We start from the raw sequence: 23,214 nt of genomic DNA, 5'->3' as shown, positions 1-23,214 counted from the left end.
TGCTGAAGGTGAGTCACCTGTGCACCTGCGCTCTCCTGAGACGCGCTGCTGACCGGAAGAGGGAGGTTTCCACTCCAGCGAACAGCGCAGAAAGAGCAGAGAGAGTGAAGTGAGGAGGAGCGCTGTCCTGCCTGCCGGAGAATAGCTTCATTTAACACACAATAAAAGAGCGAAGGACTCCGGGGAAAGTGAAATGTCAGCGCGAATATCTTGAAGAAACCACTGATTTACTTCTTCACCTTTTTTTTTTATTATTATTATTCAAGAGTTTATCCAAGAACCTGCATTGGAGAGGTACAGGTGAGAACTTTTCAGGTTTTTACTATTAAGAGCATTGATGAAGCTGGAAGTGAACGAATAAGACATTAATCGTTTATCTTCTTATAATCATTTCCATCCAATAATGATACCAACAATTACTTATGAGATCATTTATTTTTCCAGATATTTTCCACCTTATGTAACGGGCAATCAGGACAGAATTCGACAGAAGTTGATTTTTCATTCTTACACTGGATGCAACTTTTTCACTTCTTACACTTAAAAAAAAAAGTTAAAATAAATCAAATAAATGTGAATACTTGGAAACAAAAAAGTGTAGCTGAACACAAGTTACAGAATACTAGACAACTTTCAGTTCTCTAAAAGTGTTTTATTTTAAAGACATTAAACCAAATTTAAAGTTACAAATCACAGTAATAAATTCATTATGCGACCAGTTTGAATTTAATTATTAATTTAAAAAAATGAAAAGTTAGTACCAAAGACATAATTGAAGTAAATTTAGGGCAACGAAATTAGTTTGTGTTCCTATTATGTTGAAAATATTTTTACAGGTATTGTTAATAACAGCACAGACTGTAACTTTTTCTCAGTTTGCCCTTTGGTTTATTTAACTTGCTTAACCCATTTTTGTCCATGACAGCGGTCGGGCTACTTTTTATAAGCATTTTCCTCAACATTTTCAGATTTGAAGAAGCAACAAATCAAGGTTTGGAGGAGGAATCATTGGAATCTGTTCCAAGCTTATTTTTCAGTTTTCTGATTTGGATAAAGATGCCAGAGAAGAAGATCGGTGAGTATTGCCGTGTTAAAGATTAACAGCGATGGGTCATGTACTCGATTTGTTTTGGTCAGTCTGGATCTGTGTATTACTTTGACAAAAGGCCAAAAGGGGTCAAGATATAAAATGACGTGATGTGCCATACAACTGTTTACCTGCACAGAAAAGCTAAATGCAAGGGTGCAGGTTTGAATTTGGCATAGGTGGGGACATAACGGCAGACAACAGACATATTGATATTGCTATGGACAATTTGGTAGTCGCTGGATATTGGCAGGGACATGGTAGGGACAAATTCTATGCCCTTGGCTAAATGGATATCAGGAATAAATTAAGATTGGGAATTCTTGGAAAGCTGAACCTTTTATTTTAATGAAGGTTTTTTTTTAATGGTTTTAGTTTTAGCCAACAGCTCTCCATTGCAAAAAAAAAAAAGCTTAACTAGAATATGAAAATAACCTTTATTCGCTGATTTAAGAACTTTTTGCAGCCTTTGTGGATTATGCATGTATGTACAGTAAAACATGCATTTTTTCTTGTATTTTAATTCAGTTTTTTCATAAATGCCGCTTGCTTGATGTAGTTCAGCACTTTAGTATTTTAAAGGAATGTTCTGGACCAAAACAGTCCATCATAGTCGATGCAATTCATTGTAGTGGCCATTTTAGAGGCATGAGCTAAAGGCCGTTGTGATGTTTTAATTTGGCAGCAAAACTTGAATCATCCAGGTACGACCATCTTGAGTAAGAGAGAGAGAGGGAGGGTGAGAGAGCAGTGTACCATGACTCATACAAACCCCCACTCAGACAAAAGTACTACTTGTTCTGCGGTCAAACAGGTCATGGCAGGTGCTGTAGAAACGGACTGAGGCAGTGGGGAAATCCTCAGAAATTATACCAGAGAATGCAAACAGAAAAACGTCACACTGTTTCAGTTTTGTTCTGAACTCTAATGTAACTGTTCAAAGCTGGACTTGGACAAAACGTCACCAGTCAGTTGAGAGTCAAGGTGAGATATGGATGCTCTCATTTTCACGTGATACTCAGATATGTTAAATACCCATTGTTTAACAGCTTGCATCAATGGCCATGACATTTTACAAATAAAATTGCAACAAGTTCTCAGATAGTTTCAGTTAAACTTTTAATCTAAATACAACAATTTGTTGTATCAGATGCTCTCTGGAAAGTGGCTTAACAGCGCAAGTCACACAGACAATAGATTTTCTACATTATAGACCTTGGTTAGGGCAACACCATGCTTAATTAACAAAAATGAAAATGAGGCTGTGAGTGATCGAAATGTGTTCAAAGGATTGTAGTGTTTAAAAACATAATGATTGTTCAGTTGATGAAACTTTCCATAAAAAAATAAAAACTTCAGTATATAAAAACACACTATAGATGTCACGGTGCACACAGCAAGGATGATACAGGAACACGCAGATGAGGAGTAAACTCAAATAACAGTCTTTAATCAAATCCAAACAAGGCAGGGCAAGACAAGGCAAGGCTGACTCAGACAGGAACACCGGGGAGTAACGAGTAGACCAGACAACATGAAACTGAACAGGCAGGAACTTAAATACACAGGTGATGGGTAATGACTAAAACACAGCTGAACAGAATAAACTAATAATCACATTAAACAAGGACAGGAAACAAACCAAATATGGAAACATTAGGCGGGAACACATGACACGCACGACAGAGGACTGACAATAGCCTGTCTCGTTTTCATGCACATTTAATTTGCTGTTTAATCTGACTAGGTCTAGTTGTCTAATAAACTAAGGTCTACTAATCAAAAGTTTGGGGTCTGTATACGATTTTTAAATGTTTTTGAAAGAAGTGTCTTATGCTAACCAAGGCTGCATTTATTTGATCAAAAATACAATAAAAATAGTAATATTGTGAAATATTATTACAATTTCAAATAACTGTTTTCTATTTATATAAATTGCAAAATGTAATTTATTCTTGTGATGCAAACCTGAATTTTCATTTCCATGATTTGCGCTCAAGAAATATTTCATATTATTATTTTCTTACTGTTCATTTATTTTTATTACCTTTATATTTTTTCAGGATTCTTTTAGAAAGTTCAAAATAATTTATTTGAAATGGAAATACTGTAGTGTATGTAAGAAATAATGTTGGAGACTTTCAGGTCTCAGCTCTTGGTGTTTAAAATTAAATTCAGCGAAAGGAAAAACAGCAGCCCACCACCATTTTTTCATCATGTGAGAAATATCAGTCTAACATCTCTTTCCATGTGTTATTTATCTGCAACCATGGCCTGCGATTCCCTCAGAACTGATGAGGGCATGAATCATTGAGCCATGGCATGAACAAATTTTCCAGCAAACACATCACACATCATTCCCTGAAGGACAATCCACCCAAAAATGAAGATTATGTCCTCATTTACTCTCTTACTTTGTCATTCCAGACCTGTATGAGTTTCTTTCCTCTGTGGAACACAAAAGAAGATATTTTGAAGAAACCTGTTAATCAAACCGTTTTGGGTCCTGTTGACTTCCATATAATTTTTTTGTCCATACTATGAAGTCAGTGGGAGCCGAAATGCTCTTCAAAATATCTTCGTTTGTCTTCGACAGAAGAAAGAATGATGACAGAACTTTCATTTTTGGGTAGACCAAGTAATTTAAAACCTTCAGGGATTTACCGATTTTTTTTTTTTTTTTATTTTTTGTGCTTTTTTGGGTCATGAGGAGCATAAGTGCCTTTAACTACTGTAAAGAGATGTTTCTATGTAATATGTCCCTATGACCCAAAGGATCGTTCAGTCCTGATGCAGAGGTGCAGCAACCTGTTTTGAGTGTTTGTTTGCTCTGGGCTTATCAGACAGCACAGTCTCTGCTGTAGTCTGATGTTGCATGGGCCGACAGTTAATCATCACACCAGAGCTTCTGCACAAGCTCCTCACTGTCAGGAAAACACTTTTTGTGATGATCCGCATGGCAGAAAGCCCTACGCAATTCACCATCAATAACAAAATCCTACACATGCCTCATCTACTTTTTATTTGTTAAATATTTTTTAAAAGTCCATAGAAAGTTAAGTCTGCTCATCCCTGCTCATTTTAAGTGGACTATATTGAGTCTTGTCATTGAATGTAGTTTGGTTGAAGTCATGGCTCATTGGTACAGTAATGCATGTGCTTGCAAATTTGTAGGGGATGCAGATTTGAATCTGGCATGTATATTGTACTACCAAAGGAAGATTTATTGCTCAGAGGTTGCTCCTTTTTAGCTCACAAGACTTGTACATTATTGCAAAAACCTGTACATTATTTTCTTAAAAATATTCATTTTGACAGAAGCTGCATCTTATAGGAAACATTTGTGAGATTATTAGGGTTTTTTTTATTTCAGGATAAACATCTGAGAAGCAGGACACCTCATTTGTATATCAAAGTCATATCATATCATGTTTATGTGTTTTATCTAGGATGGTAATGGTTATGGATGAGCAATACCGGTCTAGTAGGATGAAATGCTTGTAAACAGTAGATGTGGTGAATGGTCAGTGCATGCAGGTCTGGATATGACTGTCTTTGTGGCATTAATCGCTTAACACTGACATGGTTACATCTCTAGGAACATGCTGACACTGGTCTCTCTGTGTGTGTGTGTGTGTGTGTGTGTGTGTGTGTGTGTGTGTGTGTGTGTGTGGAGAGAGCGAGCTGATCATGGCACTGAGATGAAGTCCCACGTTTACTTTAGCAGTGAGGAATTGATGACTTTGGACTATTGATTTCATTCATGGTTCTGTTCTTTTCATCAGCTCTGTCATGATTTATGTGTTTGCGCACAGGCGTGTATTGTAAGGTTCATAAAATCTTACATTACTTCTTTAAGTATACTCTTTCATCCTGTACTGAAAGCGTAGGTTTCTGTCCTACAGGAAGTCCAGGGACAAGCATCATCAGCTGGTGTCGGGTGGCCGCTGCGGTAGCTCTGATCTTGATCATACTGGGAGGGCTGGGAGCTGCCATCTGGGCCCTTGGTGAGACTTTCTCTGCTTGCTGATTTAATGGAATACTGCAGCCATTTCAGAGACACTTTACACTTGATTTCTGTGTTTGTTTTTCAGTCACATATCTCAGAACAACAGAAGATACTGGATTATTTGATGGTAATTATTGTTAATTTGCAATCATATTTAAATAAAATAAGGTAGATACACTCTAAAAAATGGTGCTATATAGCACTAAATGTGGTTATTTGGCTCATAATCATAGGGAACAACTTTTGGTGCTGTATAGCACCAAATCTTGGTGCTTCAGTGGTTCTTCAGCAGTTCTTTGGCATGACTGAGGGGCTATATAGCACTGCTACCATATACAGAAACTGCTAAGCTCCTGTATGGTTCTTCAGTGGTTCTTTGGGGTGATATATAGCACCACTGCCATACAAAGAACCTGTTAAGCTCCTTTAAAGGTTCTTTACGAGCCAAAGAACCACTGTTGGTGCTGTATAGCACCATTTTTGTTGAAGAAATACAATGCAAAATGGCACATCTTATGGTTCGACATAGCACCATTTGACAAAGGTGGTGCTATATAGACAAAGGTGGTGCTATAAAGATATGGTGCTATATAGCACCAAAAGTGGTTCCCCTATGATTACGAGCCAAGAACCACTTTTAGTGCTATATAGCATCATTTTTTAGATAGATAGATAGATAGATAGATAGATAGATAGATAGATAGATAGATAGATAGATAGATAGATAGATAGATAGATAGATAGATAGATAGATAGATAGATAGATAGATAGATAGATGGATGGAAGTTTAAGTAGAACGCATTGCATTGTATCATGCAGTATTCAGCACAGTGCATTCTGCTTGTATACTGTATTCCCATGCAACATAGAAAGTGCATTGGGTCATCTATAATAGTATGAACGTTCTCACTGTGTCGATCATGTCCTGCAGTGCAGGTGAGCGCAGCAGACCAGAGGCTGCGAGTGTTTGACTCCACCCAGTGGAGGTGGAAACACGTCTGCTCATCCAGCACCAACCAGCTCATCGCCAACATCAGCTGTGAGGAGATGGGCTTCGTTAGGTAACAAACACACGAGACATACCAGGCTCACAGCTAACTGGGAGAAATTTAGACAAGCCGGTTTAAAATATGACTGCAATTCATCATTATTTCAGACATGATTTGCTTTTTACTCTCTATGCAGAGCAGTGAATTTCTCAGTGACGTGTGCTCCTGATAATGGTGGCGACCAAGATTTTTTCTGCGTGAAAGAGAGTGAGTTAACTTATGGGAAGAAGATAAAAACAGCCCTTTATCCTTGGTAAGCTACATACCATTAAAATTAAACATATGCACCATGGACTAATTTTGAATGGTCATCAAGGTCATCAGCATATTAGATGATTCATATTCATATTGAAATATGATTTCTGAAGGACCATGTAACACTGAAGACTGGAGTAATGATGCTGAAAATTCAGCTTTGCATCACAAAAAATAAATAGCATTTTAAAATATATTATAATAGAAAACACTTATTTTAATATTTCACAATATTAATGTTGTTACTGTATTTTTTATCAAATAAATTCTGCCTTGATGAGCATGAGAGACTTAAAAGTCCTTGAAAAGAGCCAATGTTTCATTTGGTTTCGCTTGGGGTGCAGAAATCACACGATTCATCTTTAACAGTGAATCAGATTGTTTTTTAATCTGGCAAACAAAAGAATGAACACTAACTAAAAGAGAAACAGTTGCAATTTCGTTAACCTCTCTAAAACATTCTGTTGTTTCATTTCTGTTTCAGTAAATGTGACAAAGGTCAGATACTTGAGGTGATTTGTCAGGGTAAGTGCAACAACTCATGCATATTTGTAGTATATTGAATATTTGCACTGCAAATGCATGATTTGTACACTCGATCGCCGTAGACTGTGGTCGTCGTATGCTGCCTGAGGAGCGGATCGTGGGGGGAGTGGATACTCGTCAGGGTTCATGGCCTTGGCAGGTCAGCTTACAGTATGATGGAGTTCATCAGTGTGGTGGATCCATCATTTCAGATCGCTGGATCGTCAGTGCCGCACACTGCTTTCCTGAGTGAGTGATACACACTTTTTACTAAAACATGCTAGAAACATGCTATCAAGTTAGTTATGTAATGGAGGGGGAGAGGCTATCAGACTCTGATATTGGGTGATATAATTACATTATAGATGGTGGAGTACAGAAGCCTACTTCATTTGGGACACAACTAACATCTTAAATCATGTTAACAATGTGCTAAAACATACTAGCTATAATAAGTGTCCTATAATAAGCTAGAAAATATGGTAAAACATGTTAGCAGTGTGTTAAACCATGTGAGAAACAATGTGCTAAAACCTGCTATCAACATTAAATCACGCTAGAAATGTGTTAAAAGCATGCAATGCATAGCCACATAGTAATACATGCTAAAAACCTGCTAGCATGTTAACATCTAGAACCAAGCTAAAACTTAATATGGTAGCAATGTCTGTCTATACAGATTGCATTGCTTTAAAAACCTGAAATTAAAGGGTTTCAAATTACTTTAATCTTAAAAATACATTTTTTAAAACTATTTCAAACTTTCGGGCTAGGCTTTCTCTAGCCAACATCAAAATTTGTCTACAGACTTTACTATCTAGTATGCACCTCTGAGTCTGACAAAATTGAATTCTTCAATCTTTATAAAATTTGGAGAAAGATTAAAAAAACTACTTTTTGTGACTTTTGTGATGCTTTAAGCTATTTCAATTGTTAAATGTGAATTGGCATTTTACAGTATTTAAAAACATCACTCACAACACCTTTAAGAACATTTATTTCCTTGTGGGGCCTACAAACAAGGAGGGCTTTGCTGTTTTCTAGTGACAGACAAATGTAATTCTTTTGCAAAATATGCAACACACAATTTACAAAACTATATGCTGCCTTTGAAAACTTTTTGAAAGCAGTGTCCTACGCTCATCAAGGCTGCATTTACTTGATCAAAAATACAGTAAAACAGTAACATTGTGAAATATTATTACAATTTAAATAATGGTTTTCTATTTTAATATATTTTAAAATGTAATTTATTCCTGTGATACATTTCTTCAGTCTTCAGTGTCACACGATCCTTCAAAAATCCTTCTAATATTCTTGATTGGCTGCCTCTTTCGTCAGGAGGTATCGTCATGCGTCACGCTGGCGGGTTCTGATGGGATCGATCTACAATACTCCCATCCGTAAGAACATTGTGATCGCTGAAGTGAAGACAGTTGTCTACCACAGCAGCTACCTGCCCTTCGTCGACGCCAACATTGATGACAACAGTCGTGACATAGCAGTCCTGGCGCTGACAAAACCTCTGCAGTTCAGTGGTGAGTTTTTACTCAGAGCAACAGGAAATACGTAGCCCCGCCCACCGTGAAACTTCATTGGCAGAAATCCTGCTCTGTATAGATGCAAAGTAAACATACATATGTTCTGATTGGCTGTAATTATGCATATTTGCTTTCAGTTTGGACAGAAAAATTTCTGGAAACTAGCTATTTGAATAAAAGTATCTTTTAAATGTTTTTTGTGAGCAGTATTTGAAGGCATTTCAATACAAAAGTATGTTCATGAAAGAATGCATTCATAAAGGATATGGTTCTGTGTAACGAGGACAAGTCTTTACTGGAAGCAGTTTAATCAGTTTGAGGTGTTTTTCATTAGGTACTGGTATGTTACAGGCCTGTCTGACTGAACACAGCATTATAGTAAAACCTCGCTCTGGTCTCAGGTTGCTCATCCTGAGAACAAAGCTCCTTTATTTCCAAGGGGCCTTGAGTCGAAACAAAAGACAATACCGGCAGAATTTTCCATAAGGACAAAGCTTTTCCTCATATCCACAGTTTTCTGTAACCAGAATGTTGCGGAAATATGATGGATTTGATTCTGAAATGCATTTGTTTCTCATTGTAAATTGAAGGAAATTGAGTGTGAGAAGCTAAAAATCGCTCCTCATTCCCTCTAGTGTCATTTCACAGTATTGCGTTTGACTATGTGTGCTTTCCTCTCAGTTGACATCTTTTGTTTTGGTGTTTTAGATTATATCCAGCCGGTGTGTCTTCCTACCTATGGCCAGCGTTTGGCGGATGGGCAGATGGGTACAGTAACCGGTTGGGGTAACGTGGAGTATTATGGTTAGTAATGTCTCATTCTGTATCTTTAATTAAAGGTCACTGAAGTGTTGCATTCCAGTGTTTATAATCACTTTACCTGGAACTGCAGACTCTCTGTCTGGCTTTGACCTTTGTGTCAGTGACCTGAGTGAGTGTTGTTGTGCTTGAATGTACCGCATGCGTGACCAGCTACCGATTATCAGACAATAATTTCAGCTTCCCTTACAAGTACACTTATGATAGAAGCCTAACAGGCTCATGATTCAAGTGCTGTTATTACTTGTGATAAATAAGTGTGCTTAATCGTATTGAATGTGCAATGTGACATTACTCATCTTAGTGTACAAATCTTTAAGTATATTTTTTAAAAACTGTTGCCGATATATATTTAATATAATATTAAAATAAATAAAATGCTACTTAAGTGTATTTAAAGAGAGTACACTTTCATGATTTTTTTTTTCGTAGCACACTTTAAAAAAGTGCACTTTATAATGCTGTCAAATTAAAAGTTTAATTTTAAAGTACATTTGAATCATTGTTTTAATAATATTTCATAAAGGTGTAAAGAAGTACACTTATTTTGATGTGCTGACTAACATACAAACAAGTTTTTGTCTATATATGTAACTTTTCAATATTACAGTTAAAATGTAATATATTTAAATGTTCCAAATTGCAACAAATTTTTTTTAAATGTTCTCTAAATGTTCAAAACTATTTAAAAAAATAAAAATTACTTGGCTATGCATTAGCAAAAACATTAAACGATCTTTGTTCCACCAAACAAAGAAAGTCAAACAGATTTGGAATGAAGTTAGGGTGGATAAATGATGGTACAATTTTCATTTTGGGTTGTACAGTCTGTTTAAATATGATAATTCCAACATGACATGAAGTCAACAGTAGACTTTAGTTTGAAAAAGCATGAATATGCCTTTAAGGACTCTAGAGACTTTCAGAAAAGTCGCCCTCCATCACGTCTCTTGATTTCTTGCAGGCACTCAAGCCAACGTCCTCCAGGAAGCCCACGTGCCCATTATCAGCGATGTAGTGTGCAATGGCCCGGATTATTATGACAACCAGGTCACAACCACCATGTTCTGTGCCGGTTATGAGAAAGGAGGAACCGACTCCTGCCAGGTATCAGCTCTGACATCATCAGTCCAGTGGACAGAGCAGCACATGTCCACTAGAGGGCGACATTCATAATTAGTATGCATGATGTGGTTGTGTGGAATAATGAACTGATATGAGATACTGCCTTTTATATGATGTCAGGGGGACAGCGGTGGTCCTTTTGTAGCTGCAGATGTGCTGTCTAAGACCAGCCGCTATCGTTTGCTGGGGGTGGTGAGCTGGGGCACCGGCTGTGCCATGGCCAAAAAGCCTGGCGTCTACACACGTGTGTCACGCTTCCTGCCCTGGATATCCACAGCCATGAGGGTGAGTGATGCAGAATCACACTTCAACAGAATGTCTATATAACATAAAAGCAAACTTCCTCTCATGTTTGCCTCCATAGATGTATGAAAACTCCCCAGGAGTGCACAAAATGGCACGGGCGGTCACACCATAGCCATTCAGAGTGGAAAAATGTTTAATATAAGACTGAAATGTTGCCTGTTGAGGTCAGATGTGTTGCTTGGATCAGTCTGAGATCAGACGTCTGGTGTTGATCAGATGTTCTGTGATGATCAACCTGTCCCAAGGACAATATCTGACTCATGGAGGCCAAGAACCATTTCTGAAGCTGTACTTTGGGTAAATATGTTTATGAACATAGCATGTGTTATTAACATAGAATATGCAATTTTTCTCTGAAAATGTACCAAAATACAGTATAATAAGATAGGGTAATCAAATTAACAATATTGACTGCGCCCAAAAACACTAATTTTTTATATATATATATATATATATATATATATATATATATATATATATATATTAGTGCTGTCAAACGATTAATCGCATCCAAAATAAAAGTTTTGTTTACATAATGTGTGTGTACACTGTGTAAACTTATGTATATTTAAATATATAAATGTACATGTAAATATTTTCTAAATATATAGTGTATGTGTGTGTATTTATATATACATAATAAATATACACAGTACACATACATATTTTATGTAAACAAAAACTTTTATTTTGGATGCAATTAATCACAATGAATCGTTTGATAGCACTAATATATATGTGTGTATATATATATATATATATATATATATATATATATATATCTCAGTGCCCTCCACTAATATTGGCACCCTTGCCAAATATGAGAAAAGGCGGCTCTACATTGTTTATCCTCTTGATCTTTCGCTCAAAATTCTAAGCTATCATTGAAGTAAAACAATTGAAAGTAGGGAGAAAATCCCATGATGAAAGAAATGTTTTTCTCCAATGAATGTTGGCCACAATTATTGGCACACCTAGAAATTTTTATGAGTAAAATATCTCTGAAGTATTTTCCCATTCATATTTACATTTTAGCACACCAGGGTGACTAGGAGCATGAAATTGTCCAGCCATGACTTGTTCCACAGGATTATAAATATGTGGGCCTGTAAAACCAGTCTTAAGTCGCTGGGGTATGTTTGTAGCAATAGCCAAAAAAAAAAAACACTGTATGGGTCAAAATTATAGATTTTTCTTGTATGCCAAAAATCATTAGGGCATTACGTAAAGATCATGTTCCATGAAGATATTTTGTAAATTTCCTACTGTAACTTTATCAAAACTTACATTTTGATTAGTAATATCCATTGCTAAGAACTTAATTTGGACAACTTTAAAGGTGATTTTCTCGATATTTAGATTTTTTTTTTGCACCCTCAGATTCCAAATTTTCAGATAGGGTGAATTGCCCTAATGTGGGACACCTAAGGTCTAGTGTTTGTAGGTCCCCCATAAATACTAGATTCTCTCTTAAATCTTAGTTAATAATTCTCAACAATCCTGCTACTATTTAGCCTAGTTGTTCGATCTTAACAAACCATACATCAATGGAAAGCTTATTTATTCAGCTTTGATGAATAAATCAATTTTGAAAAATTGACCCTCATGACTGGTTTTGTGGTCCAGGGTCACATATGAGGAACACAAAGGCCAAATTCCCTTAATTATCCATCAAAAGGAGTAAAACCTAAGAGATTATAAAACCTAATAGTTCTGGGCCCGTATTCCTAAAGATTCTAAGAATCCTTTTAGAGAGCTCCTAATTTAGCTTAAAAATGTCTAACTAGGAGTCTTAGCTTAAAAGTGATTCAGGACCGATCTGAGAGCAACTCTGAGCGAGGAAAAGACAAAATCTTTTATCTTAGTGAGGAGGCGGGGCTGACCCCGTTGCTAGCTATGTCACATTCTTTTGAAGACTGTGATTGGTTGGTTGTCAAGAAGGAAATAAAAGAGCGCTTTTAAGAGTAGGGTATATAATAAGCCTTCGCTTTGAAATTACAGGCGTAATTTTTCCTGTTTTACTGTACTCGCTCTCGGTCTCTCTCTCTCTCTCTCTCTCACACACACACACGTTTACTTAACTATCTAAATGGGGACATCCCATAGGTGTAATGGTTTTTATACTGTACAAACTATATGTGTTATTGCCCTACACCTACCCTACACCTAAACTTAGCCCTCACACACACACATATGTATATAATATTTTATTGTTTATTTACCATGCTGTCATACCGTATTTTATAGGAAATTAACAGAGACATAACCTAATAAGTGCTGTAACAGACCCAAATCATCACTGCTGCATAGTTGCATTTTTTCCAGTTGCCAGATATGTTAATGTAGTGATTACGTCCATTTCTGGCGCTATGGCATTTCTGTGCGGTGTCAGAGATGTTAGCATGTCTTTAATAAGATCGGTAACAAACATGATCCCTGCACGAGCTAATGTGTAGCGTCTTATTAATTCACTGCCATGCATTGTGTGCAACACATTTCTTCTCCCTCTTCATGTTTCGTCCATTTTCTCCACTGCTAAAGAAACTCTTAAGCCCCTTAAAAGTCCTTGTCTGTACTCCTAACACTTTTGGACCTTAAGACCTCTTTTAAGGGTTAAGATGCTTTCTGAATTACTTTCTTCTTTACTAGGATCTTTTCTTTAATTGTAAGAGGAAACACCCACATTTCTAAGAATTTTCTAAGAATTTTGTTACTAGGAGCAACTCTTAGCACTAAGATTTTTCATGAATACGGGCCCTGATGTGCAGAACAAGATTGTTGAGCATCACAAAATAGAAAGTGGCTGTAAGAAAAGAGTTAAAAATGGAAAATTTAGAAAATCCCCATTTCTACCATCAGGGTAATAAATTAAGCGGTTCCAATCAACTAAAGATGTTAAAAATCTGCCTGGAAGAGGATGTGTGTCTATATCGTCCTAATGCACGGTGAGGAGGAGAGTTTGAGTGGCCAAAGACTCTCCAAGGATCACAGCTGTTAAATTGTAGAGATTAGTTGGGTCTATATATATATATATATATATATATATATATATATATATATATATATATATCAAACATCCACTACATCAGCACATGTTGTTCGGGAGGGTTTCAAGGAAATTCTCCAACTCATCCAAAAACAAACTCCAGCAAATTCAGTTGTCAGACACGACTGGTACTTCAAATGAAACTGACAAAAAAAAAAAATGCTTTTTGGCAGCAAACTCACCAGATGAGTTTAGTACAAACAGGGATAAAAAAGTACCCCATGTCCACAGTTAAATATGCTGCTGGATCTTTAACGTTGTGGGCCTGTTTTTCTGCCAGAGGTCCAGAACATTTTGTTCAGATGCATGGCATCGTGGATTCTATCAAATACCAACAGATTAAAAAATTAAAACCTGACTGCCTCTGTTAGAAATCTTATAATGGGCCATATTTGGATCTTCCACCAGGACAACAATCCAAAACAAACATCAAAATATACAAAAATGGGTCACTGAGCACAAAATGAATCTTTTACAATGGCTGTCCCTGTCCTCTGACCTGAACCCTACAGAAAATGAGTGAGGTGAACTGAAGAGAAGAAGTACTAACATGGAGATGTGAATCTGAAGGATCTGGAGAGATTCTGTATGAAGAAAATGGTCTTTGATCTCTTATCAGGTGTTCTCCAAACTCTTCAGGCATTATAGCTGTTACCCTGGAAAAAGGACATTGTAATAATTGGGTGCCAATAATTGTGGCCAACATGAACTAGAGAAAGCATTTATTTCAAAATGAGATTTTCCCCACACTTTCAATTGTTTTACTTCAGTGATAGGTTGGAATTTTGTGAATTTTTTTGAATGAAAGATAAAAAGGATAAACAATGCAGATTTATTTTCACAGCTACCTTTGCTCATATTTACCAAGGGTGCCAATATTAGTGGAGAGAACTGATATATGTATTATGACATATATATATATATATGAACTGACATACTGTATTATTTCCCGACACAAAAACGTAAATGAAAAATTCATATTTTTAGAGTATGGGGTATATTTATCCTACTTTATTACAGGTTTGTACAGAATGTATTGTAGCAAAACAAATTATCATGTTCAGCTCAGATTGCAAAAATGTTGTTATTCATTTACCTGTAAAAAAAATAAATAATAAAACGTATTTTTCTGTTAATTTAAATAATATTATGCTATGAAAAGACATAATATAGTCTCCAGACAGCAACATACACAAAAAAATACAATTTATTTTTAGCATAATCCTAAATCTGACAAGGACTCTCAACTTTATATCAATCTACAGTATTTATCTCAATTTTGTTTACTAGAGGTACAGTACAGTATGATACATAAGTCAAATCTGTAGCACATGAACTTATTAGAAGGATTTTGCCGAATAATACAGGCCTTTGTGAAATGTGCCATGATTAAATTTGTACTTAAATAGGTTTTATAAATTGAAATGGCCAGAACGGTGACATTTGAAAATGTTTCATGAAAACCTCACTTTCATGTGTTTTACATGTAATATATTTTATTTTCTCTTCTTTTTTTCTTGAAAGATGGGTTAAGCATTGATGTGACGAGCACTAAATGTAAAGATACAAACCAAAGACTGGTTTAGAAAGCAGTATGAATAAACTCATCGCCGTGGCATCAGTATTGTTGCTTATATTGTTGTACATATGAATAGCTTCCTTACTACGCGATGCACTGTTTAATTCAATTTTATGTCTAATTGTATGTTAAGCTGCTATTGTTATCCAGATTTAGTACCATATGTAATGTTACTCTCCACCCTCAATACCACGACTGAGGTGCCCTTGAGCAAGGCACCGAACCCCCAACTGCTCCCCGGGCGCCGCAGCATTAATGGCTGCCCACTGCTCCGGGTGTATGTTCACGGTGTGTGTGTTTACTACTGTGTGTGTGCACTTTGGATGGGTTAAATGCAGAGCACGAATTCCGAGTATGGGTCACCATACTTGGCCGTATGTCACGTCACTTTCACTAATAATTTGGTAGCTCATTAGCACTGTTGAATATGACAACAATAAAACTCAAACAGCATTTCACTTTTATTCTATAAATATGCTTATTTTCTGTTTTCATGTTCATGAAACTGTTATAAATATATGTACAATACAGAAATTCTGACTTTTGATAGTAATCTCAGTACTTTTTCTTTTCAACCAAATACAAATGCTGCACCCATAATATGACTTTTCAATGCTGAAATAAAGACTTAATTTTTTTATATAAAAAAGTAATAATTTGTGGTTATATTGTTTGTGCTTTAGAAACTTGACATAAAATCATCTAAGCATGTAAACATTTAAATATATACTTATAAATACATTAAATAAAATATTTGTTTTTGCTGTGTGATAGTGTATCTATCTAATGTGTGTGTGTGTGTGTGTATACACACACACACACACACACACAGTATACATATTTATAATTTATTTATTTATAAAAAAACCCTATTCATTTGTGGTTACTTGTGTATGTGCTATATATATGTATATAAACAAACAAACACATTTATATAAAGTATATCTACCCGCTAACTAACATAAACTAATGGCTTGTTAAAGTTGATTTTGACATGATTTTACTTGAGAGGGCCCAATCATAATGAATTCACTGTTAACTACTTACTGAACTCAGCTCATGATTTATGTTGTGCTTCTATCAAACACACATGTAATAACACAGTGAGTATTCAGCCCGGTTAAGAGATGCTGTGTGGATTTTCAAGAAGGTACAGGATCATCACCGCTGTGTCTGGATGGACAGTGAACTCTTTCCAGTTTGAGCATTTCTTTAGGAATTGTTCTACAAATGATCTTTGTGGGTTTTAATTTTTTATTAATCCATGTATAAGTCACAATAGTGTGAGTTTAAAGGGAAAGAGAAGAACATAAAACACAAGATCAGTCATTAGTGTATTTAGTATTTTCTACACTTGATGAGGAGGATCAACTAATCCATCGCCACCCAATAATGTTTATGATGAAGCTGAAGATGTCAAATGCTCAAATTATGATAGTATTAAATTATTTAAATTAATTTCAAAGTCAGAGTATTTCTTATTCCTTCTTAAAGAAGCTGTTTGATTTAATACCCATAAATGTTAATTAATGCATTAACTATCAAACATGTACTAACACGTAGTTAAGGCTGCCGTTATTCATGCATGAATCCATATGACTCCAGGCGTAGTTAAGGATAGGTCATAATTAGTAAACTCTTTAATAATCATTAGTATGTGATGAATTAAGTATTAATTTAGGCATTAGTACATGATTATTCATGAACCCTTATTGTAAAGTGTTACCTTTATTTTTGTTTGTGCTTTAGAAACTTGACATATACACACACATTTAGCTTTTCTTAATTGCTTTATTATTATTATTATTATTAATGCAGTAGTAGAAGTAATAATAATAATGACAACAACAATAATAATAATAAGGTAATGTGTATTTTAGTTATTGCAATCCTGTTAACAGCTCTATGTTATACTCTTACTATTTTTTTATTCGGTTTAATCTTTATTAAAGGTTTGTACAAATGCAACACATATCAAATCTGAAGGCGTGTATGATAACTCCTTCATTCATAAAAACTACCTGGGATCCATGGAATCATTGCTGGGTGGAAAAAATGTCTTTCTGGCTGATGTAAATTTTAGTTTTGGCAGTAAAATTCCTTATACTCAAATGGCAGTTCAGTAATTCCAGAAGGAAGGGAAAGCATAAAGAAATCAGTGCTAAGCACACAAGGAAGTTTAAAGAGAGCGACGCGTGTGGCTGTATGTCCCAGCCCAGCCTAAAACTTTCTTGGAAGAGGTCCTTGCAAATGAGCATCCTCCATCCGACAGGGTGTTTTTCAGCACAGTGTCTACTAAGAAAGAGCACAGCTCTCATCTGCTCCGCTACTGAGATATCACCCGAGGGACTGGTCCAGCAGAGAGGGCTTTTCTTGGCCCTGTGACGACTGATGAAATGAGAAAGATGAAGACCCAAACAGTCCATCTGATGTGGCTTCTGATTTTAGTGCTACAGTTTGCTTCGCTTACAAAAGGTCTGTTTTTAGATTTCATTTTAATGCTTACAGTTGACTGTTTTATGATAGATATGGATAGTTCACTTTCCTTGACTTTCAAACTTAAGTTCAATGTGCTGTTGCGTTTAATAGAACAATACAAACAGCTATTGGTAAAAAAGGATGTTTCAATCTTTTGTATTGTTCGGTGGCTTGAAAAGAGAGTATTTGACCATTTCCCCTTTAATCTGATTTTTTTTTGTATATTTGGACTTTATTGACTAGTTTGTGTACAGGTGTGGTCATTAGAATAGTCAAGTTCATCATTTCTTAGTCAAATGAGTGAAACCCTCCTCCTTACGCTTTTGCTTCTCTGCTCTGCTTTAGGCCTGTATCACTTTATAGTTCCTCAGAATTTGACCTCGGAGACCGGAAAAACTGTGACCTTTGAATGTGGTGTTGGTGGATTGGACGGGCATAAAATCTGGTTTCACATTATGGGTTCAAAGGTCAATGATTCAATGTCTTGTCCAGGAGACAAAACCAAGTACTTGCCTGCTCAGGTGACTTCTCTTTAAACTATTGTGGTGCACATACTGTACACTAGCAACGCAACTATTTTGGACAGGTTGGACACAACTATCATTATGACACTCTTCAACATTTCAGAATCATCAAAACTAGGAAACAACTCAAATGAAGTGATTAACAATCAAAACCAAATGATAAAGTAGCCAGACTTTGCTTACACTCCTAAAAATAAAGGCTCCAATTGGGTGGAAAAACATTTTAATAAAAGATAGAACCTTTTTCCATTATAAAGAACCTTTTGTGGAATGGAAAGGTTCTGGAAAGGTTGAAAGTTACTCATGATACCATCAATGCCAAAACGAGCCTTTATCTTTAAGAGTGCAGCTTACAGCTCTACACATTCATATGGTGCATCCAAGGATACTTTTTAAATGACCTTCCCTGAAAATGATACAAAATAGGGCTCAAAACTCTATTTATTTATTTTCTTACTTGACTTATTTATTTATTTTACGTTCAGAAAATTGTCAAAATCATTACAATTATTTCAAACTAACCTCAGTAAAGTCTGAACTGTTTTTTTTTTTTTGTAAATAATTTGTAGTTAATGATGAAGATATGAATTAAACTCTCATAAATCAAAGAAAAAAATATTACATTTTTCTACAATAACGAGTGTAAATGGATGAGCTTGACCAAACTGCTGAACACAACAAATTGTGCAAGTAAATATTATTTACTGTCATTATTTACTGTTCCTTGGTGTCATAAATTTATGGAATGTGAAATATACAAATTAAATATTTTATTTGTATTAATTTGATTTTAATATTTTTTAATAATTTCATTTTTATGTATTTTATCATCATCAAAAGTTCATAATTTTTAATAACATTTTAAATAGTTTTTGTATATATTTTAACTTTTTTAAATTTTACATATGTATTTATGACTATAATATCTGATTTTTTTTTTTTTACTGTTTTTTTTTAAAGAAATAGAGTTATTTTGATTTCTCAGTTGTAAAATCATAGTGCCCTTAAATTATATTAAACCATTACTCTTCCTCTATTCTTCAGTCAATGAAAGCCTACTGTTATAAAAAATCTAGTGGAGACGTAGCTGCTTGGGAAGTAGCAGGAACATCAGAAGATGACAATGGCACTATTTTTTTGTGCAAAGTCAATGGTGCAGATGACAAAATCGGACACCTTTATGTGTACGGTATGTTACTAGCAATTAAAAGTGTGTGTCAATGTGAACAGACACTTGTCTTCAAGTCTCTCTCTCTGTGTTTCTTTCAGAGAATGATTCCTACTATGCTAAGCTCATTGGATACGTGATTGGAGGATTTTTATCTGCCCTCGTTACCATCATTGTGGCTTATGTCCTGTTGAAAAGATCAGAGAAAGTACAGCATTGCTTCAGTAAGTTTCTCATTTCTCATGTACTTTGCACATTAGATTCTAAATGTTTTACTCACTGGAATACATGAAGATACAGACAGATCGTTTCTAAAGTTTGGTCTTGTTCTGCGTTTTTAGGGTCAGTGGGTGGAATCCAAGATGACATGCAATCACCACAATCTAAGCAATACTGAAACCCCTCACATGCTCCTTATGAACAAATGTGGGTTTGAAGGGCTTGTAATAACATAGCACAAACATCGTAATATAATATATGTAATATACAACACACAATTAGTTTCTATAGATTTGAATGAAGGCCTGTGTTTCTCAAGTTTCAGTCTTGTCCAGTAGAGGGCCTCTTCACTTCTCTGTTCACAGCCATTAATGTTTTTGTTTCTCATGTTTCTGGTTCAAAACCCTTTTTTTTGGTCATAGAGAAACATTTTAAGTTACTATCATAACTATATTTCAATAACTAACCCTAATTTACACAAAAATCAGAGGGATATGATCCAGGAACATGTTCTATTGGCTAATCCGCTTTAAGCATCAAGCAACTCCACCTTTCAATAATGTTTCTCATACAAATACAAAGATTGGATTATTTAATCGTGGATCTGCTGTTTAATGAATAGTCAAGTACTCTGTGGCATTGTCATGCTGCTTACAATATGCATTTATTTTAGGTAGTTGTTTTTTATTTTCAGTGTAATGTAAATTAAGCACAATTTTGACTGATTTCATTTCATTTTATGCTGCTTTAAGAGGCTAAATGACTAAATTCACAGCGCACAAATGAGGCTTTTGGGTTGCGTTGAGTAGATCAATAGTAGATGGGTCAATATTGACACAGGTGGTTTACTGCACCCTGGAACGGCCGTGTTTCTATTGTACAATGCTGTTCATAGTAGATATCAGTCCATGAGCATTTAGTCTTAACGGGCTCAGAAACTGCGCATTTAAGCCTGTTTTGAAGCTTTGACAATTTGCATATGTGCTCTGGCATTTGTAAACACTCAAGAAGTCACATTACAGCGCACAACAATCTGTTTTAGCTCACAGTTAAGTTTAATGTTGTATGATATTTTCAGAATGTGCTCATATCAATTAAAAATGCAAACGTCCTTGTAAACATCTGAAATGTAGATGAGAGCATTTCAAATCAGATTAGATAGTCAAATCTAAAACATTTATTTTATGTTATTTTTGGTTTAATTTTGACTTTATTTTAATACTTTCTGTTCTCCTGAGAGACTCCAATGCTGTTTGTGTAAAAATAATCATAGTAATTGAATTAACCTATTATTTTCATTTTAAATTCTTGTAATATGTTCCACTGACCTTATCAAAACCCAGTAGACAGATATTATTGAGGCTTCTACTCTCCGTTTTATCAGCATGTACTTGTCATAAAGGTGATTATCTTGTATAGAGACTTTTGTTTGGGGTCAGTTTGACCTCGGTATAAATACATTTTAGAATAATACAATAAAATGAATAAAAATCAACATGTGGCAGGTGTGTATTTCTACGGTGTGTACACCAACTAAAAAAATGTGAAAATTAATTGCATTTAATAAAGGTGTTTCTAAGACCCTTGATAGGTAATAGTTTTTCATGGAGAATCTTAACATTAACATGAATTAATAACAATTTTATTTATAACCAGTTCTTAAAAGATTTAGAAAAGTCACCCTTAACTGAAAATTTTATGCTCAAATCAGATTTATATCTTTATATTTTGTAAGTCTTGGTGTGTTACTTTTTTAATATTTAGTTTTATATAGTTTTTTATGGTGTTTGGGCCATCATCACAGCAAAATGATGATGAAAGAGTCACATAAGCTGAGTGTTTTTCAGTTGACTGCTCCTGATCAGTGTGTTTGCTGGAGATGCCCCAGAGAGCAGCTCCTCCCTGACTGCCTGTCCAGGCTTAAATACTGCGGTTAGGATATATAATTTCTTCTGTAATGGCGCAGTAGGGCAGATTTTTGTTCTCTATGTGCATGACTGTAATTGGTGCTGTTAAAAAAAAACAAAAAAATTCCTGGACTACAAAATTTCGCAAACTTTTCTTTGCAGTGATTAGGATGATTTCTCAAGCACACACTTAAAAAAAGTGACATTACTTTGCTTATAACCACCGCTTTGGTTACTTGGTTACTTGACTTGAAGCCTTTCTAGAGACTTCCACAACTATATGATATACATCGAGGTATAATTATTTTTTTTCAAGCTGTTTCTATTTTTTTCAAGCTATTTTTCAAAATGACTTTACATATGACTTTATATGTGTGAGTGTTACACACACTGTAAAAACTATTTTATATAGATATTGTCACGGTGCACACAGCAGGGAGGAACGAGGAACACGCAGACGAGGATGTTGCTCAAAATATAGGCTTTAATGACAACATCAAGGCAAGGCTGACACAGACAGGAACACCGGGGAGTAACGAGTAGACCAGACCAAATCAAACTGAATAGACAGGACTAATATACAGGGGATAATCATAGATAACGAGACGAACACGGCTGGACAAGGATTAACTAATAATTACATATAACAAGGACAGGAAACAAACCAAATATGGACACAAGAGGCGGGAACACATGACACACACGACAGATGACTGACAGATATAGATCATATCATTCTTATTACAATATTTTTATATTTTTTCCATAAATGTAATAACAAAATTTCTTCAGAAATGTAAAAAACTCACATATATCTTGTCTCTTTCTACACACAAATAAATATTTATTTATATACAATATATTGCAAAATATTTACAGTATATATTTTATAATGTATAACATTATTATAATTTTTTGATTTCTATTTATTTAACATGCATAATATATGATATATAATTGGATATCTTGTAAAAAGATTTATATATATATATATAATATGTATTTTATATATAAATATATATTGTATAACAATTATTATATTTTTTTATATTCCTACATTTTTTCCTGTGTTTTTTTATTTATTTAAAGTGAAACAATATTTGGTGTAAATGGTTTTTAAAAATTTGCCTTATTAAGGTAATATTCTAATTCAAAATCAAGTGCCAATGATGTATGTCCTTCTATAGGTTAAACCAAACAGAGAGACAGTAATGCTTTGCACCCTTCAAAGTGTTCACGTAATGTGCTCTACCCTTCAGAGTGATGCTCACTTCTGCCCACAGTGTCACATTACTGGTGACTGTTTGGTAAAGGGCATCAGCTTTAATGCCTATAGTAAAGAACATTTAAAGGACACTGATTTGTAGGTGTACTCATGTCAGCCTCCATCTTAAACAACGTTTAAGCTGTGTGTAATTCATCAACACGCAGGTCATGTTTTGGGCAAAACAGTGGACATGATGACGTGATGATGCACACACCCAAAATGCATCGATCTGATATGCTGTGCTGTGTTTATGTGTATACAGTGAGGAGGAGTTTTCTTTAAAGGTTATAGAAAAGACAGAAAGGTTGT

At 35.1% G+C, this 23,214-nt stretch overlaps 2 protein-coding genes across 4 annotated transcripts; both read left to right on the top strand.

The window, feature by feature from the left end:
* Positions 1-104: 104 nt before the first annotated feature.
* hpn (hepsin) lies at positions 105-11,192 on the top strand. 3 transcript variants are annotated; one of them, XM_079444745.1, is made up of 13 exons: positions 105-294; positions 969-1,075; positions 4,993-5,094; positions 5,182-5,223; positions 6,029-6,158; positions 6,283-6,399; positions 6,886-6,926; positions 7,010-7,175; positions 8,268-8,464; positions 9,176-9,271; positions 10,251-10,393; positions 10,532-10,696; positions 10,776-11,192. In XM_079444745.1, the coding sequence occupies exons 2-13, from the start codon at positions 1,057-1,059 to the stop codon at positions 10,827-10,829; spliced, it is 1,272 nt and encodes a 423-aa protein (XP_079300871.1). In that variant the 5' UTR covers positions 105-294; positions 969-1,056; the 3' UTR covers positions 10,830-11,192. The 3 variants fall into 3 exon arrangements, with proteins under 3 accessions (XP_079300871.1, XP_079300870.1, XP_079300872.1); XM_079444744.1 differs by having other exon boundaries at positions 105-300; positions 10,776-11,191; XM_079444746.1 differs by lacking the exons at positions 105-294; positions 969-1,075 and having other exon boundaries at positions 5,001-5,094; positions 6,034-6,158.
* A 6,287-nt stretch (positions 11,193-17,479) lies between these two features.
* LOC306887199 (uncharacterized protein) lies at positions 17,480-21,317 on the top strand. The gene is made up of 5 exons (XM_079444777.1): positions 17,480-17,817; positions 18,166-18,341; positions 19,389-19,533; positions 19,614-19,736; positions 19,854-21,317. The coding sequence occupies exons 1-5, from the start codon at positions 17,739-17,741 to the stop codon at positions 19,907-19,909; spliced, it is 579 nt and encodes a 192-aa protein (XP_079300903.1). The 5' UTR covers positions 17,480-17,738; the 3' UTR covers positions 19,910-21,317.
* Positions 21,318-23,214: the final 1,897 nt, after the last annotated feature.

Source organism: Barbus barbus (assembly GCF_936440315.1).
Source record: "Barbus barbus genome assembly, chromosome: 21".
Taxonomy (NCBI): domain Eukaryota; kingdom Metazoa; phylum Chordata; class Actinopteri; order Cypriniformes; family Cyprinidae; genus Barbus; species Barbus barbus.
The sequence above is the reverse complement of the archived record's forward strand: the minus strand, read 5'-3'. Positions and strand labels throughout refer to the sequence as shown.

Excerpts from the sequence above, each read along its gene's own strand:
- hpn (XM_079444745.1), top strand. Across the intron at positions 7,176-8,267 it reads GCCGCACACTGCTTTCCTGA|GAGGTATCGTCATGCGTCAC; the intron begins GTGAGTGATACA and ends CTCTTTCGTCAG. Across the intron at positions 10,697-10,775 it reads GGATATCCACAGCCATGAGG|ATGTATGAAAACTCCCCAGG; the intron begins GTGAGTGATGCA and ends TTGCCTCCATAG.
- LOC306887199 (XM_079444777.1), top strand. The coding sequence starts at position 17,739 with ATGAGAAAGATGAAGACCCAAACAGTCCATCTGATGTGGCTTCTGATT. Across the intron at positions 18,342-19,388 it reads CCAAGTACTTGCCTGCTCAG|TCAATGAAAGCCTACTGTTA; the intron begins GTGACTTCTCTT and ends TCTATTCTTCAG. Across the intron at positions 19,737-19,853 it reads GAAAGTACAGCATTGCTTCA|GGTCAGTGGGTGGAATCCAA; the intron begins GTAAGTTTCTCA and ends CTGCGTTTTTAG.